Source organism: Poecilia reticulata, chromosome 12 (genome assembly GCF_904066995.2).
Source record: "Poecilia reticulata chromosome 12, P_reticulata-male-v2, whole genome shotgun sequence".
Lineage (NCBI taxonomy): Eukaryota > Metazoa > Chordata > Actinopteri > Cyprinodontiformes > Poeciliidae > Poecilia > Poecilia reticulata.
Genome location: NC_088841.1, coordinates 7345692 through 7359316, shown reverse-complemented (window position 1 = coordinate 7359316; position 13625 = coordinate 7345692). Strand labels below are relative to the sequence as shown.

The window sequence follows — 13625 nt, the reverse complement described above, 5'->3', positions numbered from 1 at the left end:
CAAAACTCACACTGTGTGCAAAGTTAGTCAAAAATGTCACCATGCGTTTGAGGAGCCCGAAACCACAGAGCCGAGCGCAAAACTGATCTGGAAGTAAATTAAACAATTTGGATTTACCAGCATCCCCACTTAAAGAGCTTGTATGCTCACTGGGTTTCTCCCATTCTTCCATTCATTAAGCCTGAATACTCAGTGCCTCGCAAAAGTATACTTGTTTTCATGTTAAAACCGCAAACTGCAGAGTACTTCATCAGGGTTTTATATATATAAAAAAAATATAAATAAATAAATAAATAAAAGACCAAAAGTTGCATATGATTCTAAAGTGGAAGGAAAATATTATTCGATTGTTTTCTTAAGCAGTAAAGTGAAAAAGTGGCACGATGGCTGTTGTTGGAGAGATGAAAGACGATGCCGTGGGGAGGCTCTTGGTTTTTGTTTTAATCAGGGACAGACATGTGTGTCAGATTTAATTAATTTAATTTTCCTTTGGGATCAATAAAGTATTTTTTACAATTACTCAATTGAATTTGAGGACGTGCATTACAGTCACATATACACAGCTGATCACAGCTGATCACAGCTGATCACAGTGCTCCACAGTTCTACTAAAGAAACAAAGCAAACATAAAATAAGAGTAAATAAAGCATAAGAAAAGAAATAAGCTCCTGTAAGTTTTCAATCAAATCAGTTTATTTTATATATACTGCCAAATTACATCAATATGAAAAGATGTAGAGTATTATTTAAGTTCAAGAAGTACTCATCAAACGGAGAGAGAGCTATTGCATTAATATAATAACAGGTTTTTTTTATGTGTAGTTTAATTAAAACGTTCTGCCACTTCGTAGACATTCATAATATTGAAATGGCCCGGAATGAAAAATGAATGTGACGCCTCTGTGTTTGGAGGGTGCCAAAAAGTGTGAGTGTGGGGTGGGAGTTCCCCCTCCAGTTGATAGAAATATACCCCAAAAGACTCACAGCTCTTAACAGGAGTGAATAAATGATCAATTCAGTGAGGGGCGGGGGGGGGATACAAAAACATGCCACACATTTCATATTTGTCTAGTAAAATAAGTTCACAAACAAGAATTAACACTTCATTCCCACTTTGCAATCATACACTCCCTTCTGTCAGCCAAAACATAAAATACCAATCAAATAATCTGTCATTTTTATCACAAAATGTAGAAAAAGTTCAAGGGTTATGGACACTTGTGCAAGACACTGGATGCAAACTTGGGGTTCAAATAAAGTTGATCGGCTACCTGCTTCCGTGACCTGCCTCTGCGCTGTGCGGCGTACAGTCTCCTGCCGCAGACGTTGCGTTGTCCAAGCAGTACAGAGACTCGTACGAAGGCAGAAGGTCTGCGTCGCCGCCTCTCACAGAGCTACCGGGCCGAGGATCGCCTTGTGGTCGCGCTTCCTGGGTCACGAAGTCATAAGCAGGTGGGATGCACAGCATTGTCGCGGTGCCCTGTAACATCACCGGCTGATTTATGTTATGAACCACAACTGGGCGACCTCTTGAGTTTTGTTCCCGCACAGGAACAACATATATCTCTTCCCCCTGTCGCCTGCGAGGCCAACAGGACACCGAATGAAACCTGCACACGCTGGTGAGCATGAAGGCACCTCCGACTGAGATCAGGATGGGGCCCAGAAGTTGGGTCCACTGAAAGCCGAGGAGGGCCTGGAAGTGATGCCAGCCCATAGCCGTGAAGGTGACACCCACCATCGCCAGGAAGACGCCGGACAGCAACAGGGCAGCTCTGGTTGTCTCACCGTCCATCAAACCATCTGATAGATGTGGACGTGAAACTGGATTGCCGGTTCCCACATACCTCCGCCCCAACATTTTAGTCCAGTAATCTCATCAGTGAATCTAGCTTCACATGACGAACACCGTCTCCCACAGAGGTCGACAAAGTGAAATGAATGAACACAGAGTAACTGGATTTCCAGTCGAGGCGACAAGTTATAAATTAACTTTCCATTACATATTGCTGGTTAAATGAAAATAGAGTTTGCACAAATGTGGACAATGTGACTGAATGAGAGCCAGTCCTTCCTGTTGGACAATGGATTAAACACACTGACACCAAATGGACATACTCTCTGTCACTGTTTGAGTCGTTTTCAGGTTTTCAGTTATTGCTAAAACTCTAGAAATTAGCAAGTTCATGCAAGCAGTTTTTTTTTCTTCATCTTTTGATCTCTTAACACATTTGCTTTCTAGACATTAGTGTAGCTGTAGAGGAATTTAGCAGCAAGAGAACAGCTGAAATCGAGAAAAACAAGGGAACTGCACAAACATTCCAGATGCCAGAACCGGTGTCCAGATAAAAAGCACGTCTGCTTTTATCTGGACTTTTTTTTTTTTTTTGCTGTGCTGCTACTGGCAACAGATCACACTCTGATGGTCCAGAAATCAGTCTTGCATGTTAAGCAAAAGGGCTTACGCACCCCTCACACTTGCAGTTCGAAGGCAAGCGATCTACATCTAACAGCCACACGTCCCACTGGAAGAACCGCTGGACTCGATCCAAGATGTCTGCTGAGGTTGGATGTTTTTTTTTTTTTTTTCTTTGCCACGACCTGCAGGAGGGGAAAAGCTCATGCTGTTTCATGACAACTTTTTTTTATATATACATATACATAAGCAAGCTTCCTGCACTTGAAAAACAAGAAGTCATTTTGATGACTTTAGCTCAGGGAAAGCATACTTTCTGTTGGTTTACCCGGCTTTTATGTGCGCTACATACATATGCGCTTGTTTATTCTGACTCTGCAGTCGTGGTCTTTGGCTGCTCAACGTGAGGGGCAGCAGAACCGTCTGCAAACAGTCTGACATGTGTTTGTACAGTGTGGTAAAAAGAAATATATATATTCACATATGTTCATTGAATTCTAATTCCAAATGCAAACAGTGACATGCAGACATGTTGTTCAAAGACCTACATGAAAGCACGTCCTCATGATGTTGCATGTAGCAACCTCCCGCTAATCAAGGAGCAAGGATAATGCTTATGGCAAAGCAAAACAAAAGGGGTCTCTGGGGGGGAGGGAAACAAACTGATTATCGCGCACACAATACGAGAGAGCGATCAAGTCTAACCTGTGTGCGTCCCACTGTTTACCAAAGCCCCAGCTCATTTCACTCGATGCTAATGAACAAGGGGACAGGCACAAAGGGCCCATATGAGAGCTGTGTTTAAAGAAACCTCCTGGAATTGCAGCTGTGCAGATTCTTTCAATTAGCAAACTCCAAATATTTATGGAGAGAACATTTCCTCTCTGGAAGGAAGGAAGGAAGGAAGGTTCTGTGTGTGCTTGTCTCCTGTTGACTCACTCCTGGGTCCATTGATCCCTTGAGCTCAGGGTTTGTTTAGCTTCAGGACTGCAATCTGCTTGGTACCTTCACGGTGAGCCTTTGAGAACAGAGTATATCTGTACTGTACGCATCTATGGTATTCGGTAATTTGACAACACTTCAAGAAAGACGTGTTGCAAAACGCTGATGATATTGGAGAGATAACAAAGCACAAAATGTTGGAGAACCTTCGCTTCATTCAAAACCCCCAATTGTCTCAAATTATTTAGCAGATATTTTTACTTGGTCGATCATATGTCTCAAATCTTATCCTCTGTACATGTGAGCTTGCACCAAGGTGGTTCAGATTACAGAACAACCTTGGTGGAGGTTTGAAGTAGGAGTCAGAGGGTAATACATGGCCTTGTGTATAAATTAGAGTCAGTACATCCCATCCTGAAGGCTTAAATGCATTTGTGGCATTTAAGGTGTTTTTAAGGTTGTTGGTTTAGGCGCGTTTGTTAAAGATGTAAATCCACAAATCCCATAGAAATGGCCCGGCATCCAGTTTTCCCTTTGAAGCCCCTCGACTGATTGAGCCCTTTGTTTTGGGTAAAGAAATGGTGGCAAGACGAGCTGGATTTGCTCCTTTCACGATTTGAGTCGAGTATTTCTGTTACCCGCAACCAAACAAGGTGAGAAAGTAAACAACAAGGAACGTTTCGGCTTTCAACTCCTACCCAGATAAAGAAAAAAGGCGATTAAAGTAGTTTTCACAGGCTCTACACATGTATGTGTAGTCGGTTACCACAGCTAGACATTTGTTTGCTTCTCCATCAACATCGCTCAGACATTTTCGGAACGGCAGATTCCGTTGGTATGTTAACAGCTCCAAAGGTTCACCACAGGAATTAAAATATGATCGTTTCTCAGTCATCGCCCTCCCCCAAACACACACACACACGCACACACACCTGAACGATGACAAATAGCCTGTGACATGCCTCTGTGAACATGGCACGGAAGGGTCCAGTACTATCCAGGGCTGCCACTGGAGTACAGGCTGCTGCCGTTTTATTGGTTTAAATTCTTCCGCAAACGAGTCCTTTCAACAATGAAAAACAAAACAAACCAAAAATCCCTTACAGTAGAACCAGTAGTGTAACAGTTTCTGCTTGCTGCTGCCAGAGAGCAGCGATGCAATTAGGCGAGCTCATTATCTTCGTCTGACCTTGGGGTTATGGTTTCACATGACTCAGCGGCTCGCTGTTGCAAACAGACAGAAGGGGTTGCTCATTTTGAAATCAGCTATTTGTGAAGCTTGATCTAATTACTTCCAGCTCCAGACATCCAGGAAATCTTTGCATGTGTGTTTGTGTAAGCTTAATTTAAAATTCAAGTTGTGTTATGATGGAAAATCCTTTTTTTTTTTTTAAACAAAATGACTTCATCCCAGCGAAGGCAGACCTCAGTGATTGAAAAATGTCCTCTCTCCCGAGAAGAACTGGTGTAGGAATAAATTGCGTGGGGCCTAGATCCAAGTGTTGTTAAGTTTGACCAGAAGTTGTGGCTTTACAGCTGAAATCCATCAGGCTGGATGAGTGATTTTAATATAAGTTTATTACTTCAAAGATTTACCTGCAAACAGGACGGGATTGGAAATGTCTGCTTGAATTTTGCCGTCTATTAAAACATACAAAATCGGCTCAGTGTCAAGACCTTCTATACAAAGGTAATTTCTTTATATTAGCTTTAATGAAACTCCTGTTAGACGTTTAGGTCCAAGAATTACAAGAAAACAATCTGCTTGATTGGCAGCAATGAAAATGCTCTGCTAGTGTCGGCCACATAGAAAAAAAAAATAGACGTTCATAATTTAGGGTAACAGTTGAAACAAATCTGCTTGCCGGGTGGAAAAATGTGAAAGATTTCCTTGGACGAAAGTTTGACACGTTCAGGGTTTGAGTTATTTTAAAGAGGTCCTCTGGGTTCTGGAATGAGCAGGATAGGAATCCATATTAACGCAATAAACTTAGTCTATTGCTTATTTGTTCAGATGGTTTTCCTCGTGGTGAGGAGGAAGATCAAATGGACACATCACTTTCAAATTGTCCGTAAATGTTACTGATGTCGGTCTTGCTCTCTGGATGGGAGAATAACTCAGTTCTATGGCTCCAGTGGGCCTTTGAACAAACACAACTGTGTGGTGAACAACAAAGACGAAATGCTTTCGTTCTCTCTGCTCAGACCATTTCACGAGGCTGATGCTAAGGCCTGGCCTCTCAATCAACACCAGACGGACCGCTCGATCAACCGTGAACATGCCATTTATCACGTCAACGGAAATGGTTCAGTCCAGTACCTTTGCAGAGCTGCAAGTAAAAGGTACGCTAATGTGAAGGCGCGGTGAATCGACAGATTCAGTGCCCTCATGATACACGTAAGCAGCCAGTGTGCGTTGGTCGATAATGGGTGACTATGTCACAAATTATACACACTTGGCTTTAGGAGCATGCAGTCCTTTTGTAAAAGCCATAAAAAAGGTGAATAATTCAATCAAAGATTAACAGACGCGTTCTTTCCTCTGCTTTCATAAATAGACAATGATGATTCGAAACTTAACACAATTGCATGGTTTTCTTAAAAACCAAGGCAGTACGCAAATATGACAGTAACAAATAACAGATACGGGATAAACCAATTTATACTGCAATTGGATTTCTGATTAACTTATTTTCCACAACCCAAAATATGTTTGCTTGATAAATACAGCATTAATTAATTTCAGAACATATATGCCACACTTCCAATCTCAGGTGCAAAGGCTGCCTGCAGCTGAAATACATTGTAGTCCTACTTTCACACACGGGTTAATATCTTTAAAAAACTTAACTATGGTGGTATTTGTTCATGGTGACAGTGGAATGGAGTTTTAGACCCTTTTCCTGTAGGAATCTGGGCTCCAGTCAAACTGGTTTCGGTTTATTTATTTCAGACATGTCAGAGGAAATACATTTTCATCTCTAATTGAGTAAATAGGTAATAGTTAGAGGTGTGCCGATCGATCGGTCACCGATCATAATCAGCCGATTTCCGTGAAAAAGTGCATGATCGCTGATCGGCGATCATTGTCTCTTGTTGCCGATACCGATCACCTGCATCTCATTTTGCAGCCTGCCTATGCGGCTGGTCTCCTCTTTCCTTCACACAGCAACAAGTCCTAAGCGATGTGGAACTATAACGCACTGAGTGAATGGGGACGTTTGCGTGTTGCAAGCACGTCAAAATGCATCAACACAACGAAGCTAATACGACATAAAAACGATGCCATACTTGACGGATTTTGGCTACATCGAGGCTCACTGTAGTAAAAAAGACATATGGAGGATCAGATAGCAGGTAAAGCAGCGCACAGCTACAAACACTCACCCGGATTAGCATGACGGTCAGAAAGCTAAACAAATAACCCGCAAAATTATTTAAGTCTTCGAGCTGCGATGTAAGACGCTGGTTCTGATCTCGCTGTTGAACCACTGCTATGCTACAGGCAGTAATATTTCACAGACGGAGCGCCGCTTCTGCTCCACCTGGTAGTGACTCTCACCCCGAACCTCTGTTTAAAGCTGCAGCATCTAACCTAAAAAAAATACATTTTTCATACGTATTAAAACTTTCGCTGTCCTAACATGAGACAGATAATCTATAAAAAAATAATCGATCTCCTCCCTGCTCTGCATAATTACTCCACTCAATCAGAAACAGCTAATCAGAACTAGCAGTAATCAGCTAGCCGCCATGGTATCAGGAAGTTTTCATTCAGTAACTCAGGATTGTTTATTGTAATGGAACCTGTATTTGCCTTTGAATGTTAAGTTTTATACTTTAATTTTTTGGTAATGTTGAGAGGTTTTATTTTGACTCATTATTTAGCCTCTTCAGAGCCTTCATATATTTTCAGTTCGTAAAAGATAGTATTACCGATAGCAGTACAATTTGCACAATTCCTGTTTTATTTAGTTTTCTTCTTGGAAAGTTATTAAAAACAAATTTTTGTCTAAATTATGGTGAATTCATGGTTCCTTTTTCCACATAATGTAACCGGTAGTGTTTATGATAAAAAAATAATAATAATTATGTGATCGGTATCTGTGATCGGCCCTCATGAGTGATCGGTATCGGCAGGAAAAAGCCTGACCGGCACATCTCTAGTAATAGGAATAGAAAGAAAAACAGCAGCCAAACATACATGCGGTTTGTATTCGACAATTTAAAATTATGCTTAAAATTAAGCAAGAAAATGTAATGAAATCTTGTGAATCCTCCACCAATCAAAATAGTCTAAGATCAGTTGTTTTTTGTTCTCTTGTAGACAGTAGAAATATATTTTCTTCTTCTCTGTTTTGTTACATGCCTCAATATGAACGCCAAACTAATTCCACACACTTACAAATTAAGTCGCACGTAATCGACTTATTTTAATTCCTCCACAGCTGAGTACTGTTCCAAAGTTACTTTGTTCAAATCTTTTCAGAAACTGGATGGTGTTTGTACATTCTGTGTGTATTTCCACACTTAAACTGTTGAAAGGTTTTGCCACACACATGGAAGTAGAACTAATTTAACCATTATGAGTAAAATTATGGTCACAACAGAAAAGCCATTTTTAATTCTGTCAGTGTTGTTCATAAAGTTAACATTGCAGCATTGTGTTTTTGACAGCGCAAGTGAACAAACCAGGCTAACCAAAGCCAACTTGCCTTAGCTTTATCCAGAAAATAAAACTTAACATTCCTTCATCTAAATTAGACATTTGCTTAAAAAAAGTTTGTATTTTTAGTAACTTTTTGTCAACATTCACCGATCCTAGATGATCAAAATGATCTGGCCCTTTCTGGGAGGTGATTTCTGCTCGCAGGTCTCACTTCTGTGTTTCCGAGTTTATCGCCACAACTCGGGGTATGGAGAGCCATTTCAGCCAAAATTAAATAAATAAATGAATAAATGGGTGAAATAAATAGAAAAATGAGTCAAATAAATAAAAAAAATAGTTAAATAAATAAGTAATTGTCATGTTTAGTCCCATTTGTATTTGTTCATTTATTATTCCCATATTAATTTAACCATTTTTATGTTCCCATTTTTATTTGTCCAATTTTAATTTTTCCCTTTTATGTTGACCCATTTTTCATTTATCCCTTTACATATTTACCCATTTTTATTAATCTATTTTTCATTTAACCATTAAAAATGGGAACATAAAAATCTGGGAATAAATAAATGAACAAATACAAATGGGACTAAAAATGACAATTATTTAACTAATTTTCTTATTTCACTCATTTTTTTCATTTATTGATTTATTTTACTCATTTTTTTATTCATTTATTTCACCCATTTATTTATTTAATTTTGGCTGAAATGGCTCTCCATAGAAATGGCTCTCAATACTCGGAGGACCTCAAGATCTTTGGCTTCTCTGTCTGTCTGAGTGAGGCGGAAGCGTCAGCACCGATGGCTCGCACATGTGGCCGAGGAAAGACAGCGCAGAGGCTGGATCTCAAACAGCAAAGAGGAAGTCCTCCGTCAGGCAGGACGCAAGGAGATGACTGAGCGTGTAAATACGCACACGGTGTTGATACAGTGCTGAGTGTGCACGCACAGTCATGAACACATCTCCCTGTAAGCAAAGCACTGCATGGGGCTCTCAGGCCAAACATAACGTCTGCAACACATGTGTAGCTTTGCCTTTAAGAGCTTTGCTTTCACGCTCTATCCGTTCGCAACGTGTTCAGCGGCCAAGATCCAGGTCCTTGGACAGTAGATTCCGGTTCTGGAAAAAAAAAAAAAAAAAAAGTGACAGAAGATTTGCTGTTTTTGTCTTGTAGCTTTCCAGTGTTTTAACTTTGCAGGTTTGAATGGAGTCCAATCTTGAGTGCTTTAGCTGCAGTTTCGGGGGCCCCTTCAAGACGTTTGTCTCCGTCAATGACGGAGCGCTGAATAGATTCAGATTGTTGTCTTCAACCTTAAAGCAAACAAGGTTGTCCTGAAATGGGAAGCAAAATGGGGGATTTGTAATTGTACTGTATAAAAAAAACATTCCTGAAAGCTTCGGGAAATTGTTCTCACCGACTCACACAGCCACTTTAAAATCTCACGAATCCGACATGATAGATGTTTGTGTTTTAAACATATAGTTGAATGGATGAAATATTAATAATTAGATTGTTTCAACTAAAATGTGGATCTATACTTCTATAATTTTTTTAAAAATCTTGCTTTAGAATAAAAGCAGTTCTCGCCTTTTTATTGGTAAATTTTTAACTCTGGATTCAACTGTACTATTAACAACTACGTACCAATAATTTTGTTATTTTAAACAATTATTTTCTAACTCCCCCAGATCCCCCCCCCCCCAACTGTACCCAAATTAAAATCTGGATTTTTCTACATCTTTTTTTTTTATGCTACAGCAATAAAGGAAAAAACAACAACAACAAAAAAACCCACACAGGTCACGTTTAAAGTCATCATTTTCATATATTTGTATATATTCATATATTACACATTTAATACAGGTACAATTAGAAATCATAAAACAGACAGAAATGGCAGAGATATTGATAAAAACGTGACAATCACTGACACGACGTTGCTCTTAGATACAAAACAATGAGAAGGAAAGGGGGCGGGGCCTGGAAGATTACCTCAGTAAAATGCGTTATAGTTTTGGGGCGACAGCAAGAACCAGCTTGCTTATTCTTCAATACAGTTTCAGAACGGGTGGGCTCATTAATAAAAAGTGTTTGCCTTGCTTGGGGTGGAGCGGGGAAAAAAAGGACTATTTAAACAAACAAGTTGAAAGCCCGAAGTTGATTCGTTAGGATTTTTTTTTAAATTGTAGCAAAAATTAACATTGTACCAACAAAATGTGAATGCACATTTACATACAAGATTAGTTAGTGTCAGCACTTTAGTTTAATGGTGAACACTTCCGTTTACAAAACTAGCCCAAAACACGACTCAAATTTGTGTCCGTAATTTGACAACGGTGCGCTACAGCTTTAAAACTGAGACACTTCGTGAATTTATCGTCGATATGCCGATAAGTCATTGGTGAACACGCAACGAGTTACGGTTTTCGGTATCAAATCCAAAGAGCCGTGATTATTCTTCATGTCTGAGATGTCAAATAGCTACATATGACGCACAGTGTAAAGTGATACCGCTTTAAATTTCTACCAAATCAGAGGACGACCTCAACCAGCTAAAAAGTTCGGTACGAGTTAGAAATTCTCCACCAGGAAGTAAGAAAAAAAAAAAAAAAAAAAAACGTATTTGAAGCGGGCACCATTTGTTAGAAAAAGGTTGTATAATAAAGCACCAAGATTTAAAACGTGGCGACTTTTTTGTTTTTTCTGCTCACAGACGAGGAGTTCGTCGCAAGTTTAATGGCAGCATGGCGTCACAGCATCGACAACGCCAGATAGTCGCGGTAAGGCATCGTTATTTTTAGCCCTGTGGTGATGCTATTAGCTAAACACCTGACAACACGTACCCGATAGAGAACGAACCAAATTAACGTGTTGTTTCCGGCCAAAGATGGCGAAGAAGACTCACTTATTTCCGGAAGACAGTCGGGACTAAAACGAGGCGACATTTTCCCTTCAGTATCCAAATAAAGGAGTAAATACCACACCGGGCACAATGTAAGTGCTTTTCTCATAAACTGTGCTGCGGAATACAAAACAAGTAGAAAAAGAAAACAACAAAACCGAATAAAAACCCGATTTAGGCACATTTTATTTCAAGGCTGCAAAGTTAAATTTGGTTCAACGTCCCTCGATTTTTGTTTTTAAGTCTCTAACATTCGCCACAGTGTTTCACAGATGATTCGGAGACTCCCGTTTTAATAAATGTCAGCACTTAAGGGTTTATCAAAAACGTCAACAGGATCTGTTTTACAAATTACAAACCCAGGTAGATCTGGAAATGCATGGAGGCAGTTTTCTCTTTTCTTTTTTTTTTTGACTTCTGTTCCACAGTACAAGATCAGGCACTGAGGTTGGATCTTTATTTAATTTATTTATTTTTTCCTTTTTTGCATTTTCTGAGAGCACAAGAACAATTTAAGATCAAGTTTGTGCCACAAGTGTGAGAGTCCTGCTGTTGGAGACAGAATCGACCTTCATTGCTTCATTGCACATGTTTAAAAATCAGAGAAAAATCAGTAAAGAGCTGATTTTGAGAGTCAAGAGTTATTATTTACAGTTCGGTGAGAGCTTTTCAACTCATCAGCACTCAGAAAACAAAAAATATAATATGATTCCATATTCCTTCTAGGCTCTTGGAAATGAGTACAAGAGGGAAAAGAGCTTCTGGAAAAGTTGTTAGTGCATGTTTTTTTTTTCCTTTTTTTCTCTCAAAATTTCAAATACAATATAAATTTATGGAGAATCAATAAATTGTCTCTGTACATAATTGATCAGAAAGCATTATTAGACTTCATATCTACACATTTTTCTGAGAGCTCATCTGAGTTTCATTTTTTTAAATTATTTTTGTTTTTTTTAAACAGTGTTCTTTACTCAGTGCTGTTTTACTGTAGTGAGATTCTGGCTTCCTGCGCGAAACCGTGGGCAGAAGTGCTCCGGCGAATCGGGACGCTTCGATTTTTCTTTTGATCGAAGATGAGACGGAGGCAGGGTCACCTCAGCAGTCTGCCATGTAGCGACCTGAAGACACAAGAGATGTGGAAAAGTTAAATATGAAAGGTGGCAGGCACACGCAGGGGCGCGACAAGGATTCACACGTCTTCGACGGAAGCCTTTGATGCCGTTTCCCGGGGATTTGTGTGTCGGACTTACGCAGAGCGGTGTGTATGGTGGTGTGAAAAAGTGCTTGCCATCTCCCTGATTCTTGCTCTTTTTTCATGTTTGTCACACTTCAACGTTTCAGAACATACTTTTAAATATTAATCAAAGACAACAAGTGAACACAGAATGTGGTCATAAATGTCTTCGTGTTTCTTTGTGTTGTCTTTGACTGACATTTTCAGATTGGTTTGATGTTTTGAAACCATTGATGTTCTGAAGCTAATTGCTCTGACTTTTATTTTGGGTCGTCAGAGTAAAAACGATTGAAAACAAAAGCCCGTCAGTCGTTGCAGATTTGAAAAACCGTGCATCCTTTTCCTCCCCGTTGGGACTTTTACGGTTATTAGTGTTGGCGTGTCACGTAAAATTCCAATAGAAGACACTGAAGGCAAAGGAGGGTGAATTTTTTTTTTAAAATGCCGCTCGACGTACCCGTGGCAAATCTCTTCTTGTTGAGCGAAAGTCTGTATCCAGTCCCCTGCAGGTCCATGTCGACTCCTGACAGGGTGCTGCCCTCGTTCATGAACTGGACCGCCAAAGTGGACGGGTTCGAAGGGCCATTGGAGAGCTCAAACTTGGCCCGCAGAGAGCCAGCGCCTGAGGTCAAAAACCAATATGGTTGGCAGAGTTGTACGAACTTAAAAGAGAAAACAAATGAATCCCTCATCACCTTCGTTTTCAGACTTTTCCGAGATGTCGCTCAGCTTCCAAAGACACTTGCTCTGCTCTGAATTCCTAAAAGGGAAAAAAAAACACCCAAGGTTTTTAAAATAAAAATAAAAATAAATGTTTTTTGTTTTTGCAGTGGGCCACACCGGGCTCCTGTTGGTTTGCAGTTCCTCACCATATGGAGTTGGGTAGAGACTGCATGTTGGTGACGCCCCCGTCGACAGGAACCAGGACTTGTACGTTGGTGAGCGGTCCGGGCGAGTCCATGGAGTCCGGGTTGTAGCGGTAGTCCAGCCGCAGGTCTGTTGTGCTCGGCGTACACTTCCAGTACACGGCCAGATTGAGAGGAGTCGAATGGATCCCGTCGGACAGCACCTGAACACAACCAACGGGCGTCAAACCTCAAACCTTCGAGTCTCAGCAGTCGGAGAGACAAGGAGGGGCGTGGCTAGAAGAGGTCGAGGGTCAGAAATAGGCCTGTCGCAATAAGTCATTTTGCTTAGGGATAAATTGTCCCAGAAATGATTGCGATAAACAATAATATTGTCATTTTGGAAACATTGCTTACTAATAGCATCAAAATGGCATAACAGTGTCTTAGTGTCCTTTGGCATTGGCCTTTTTGTCAATCACCTCAGTGATTGTGGACCGTCAGTAAGACGGAAATAGCCTGTTAGTTTTTGCCAATTTATCGGTTCTCCCTGAATGGATTTATTTACATCAGTGGTGAAATGGAAATTTAGCTTTTTAATGTTGAAATAATATT

General features: G+C 40.2%; 2 protein-coding genes across 13 annotated transcripts in view; both read right to left on the bottom strand.

The window, feature by feature from the left end:
- tmem174 (transmembrane protein 174) overlaps positions 1 to 9720 on the bottom strand; it is an 11531-nt gene extending 1811 nt beyond the window's left edge. The window contains exon 1 of the mRNA XM_008423538.2: positions 1273 to 9720. Coding sequence (XP_008421760.1) covers positions 1273 to 1862 — 590 coding nt within the window. The 5' untranslated portion in view covers positions 1863 to 9720. The remainder of the gene's footprint in view (positions 1 to 1272) is intronic.
- Positions 9721 to 9834: 114 nt separating this feature from the next.
- Positions 9835 to 13625, bottom strand: part of fcho2 (FCH and mu domain containing endocytic adaptor 2) — a 56218-nt gene continuing 52427 nt past the window's right edge. For all 12 annotated transcript variants that reach the window (XM_081613941.1, XM_081613940.1, XM_081613944.1 and 9 more), the window contains 4 exons: positions 13035 to 13234; positions 12861 to 12925; positions 12623 to 12787; positions 9835 to 12049 (listed from right to left, as the gene is read on the bottom strand). In XM_081613941.1, the coding sequence (XP_081470067.1) occupies positions 12027 to 12049; positions 12623 to 12787; positions 12861 to 12925; positions 13035 to 13234 (453 nt within the window). In that variant the 3' untranslated portion in view covers positions 9835 to 12026. The remainder of the gene's footprint in view (positions 12050 to 12622; positions 12788 to 12860; positions 12926 to 13034; positions 13235 to 13625) is intronic.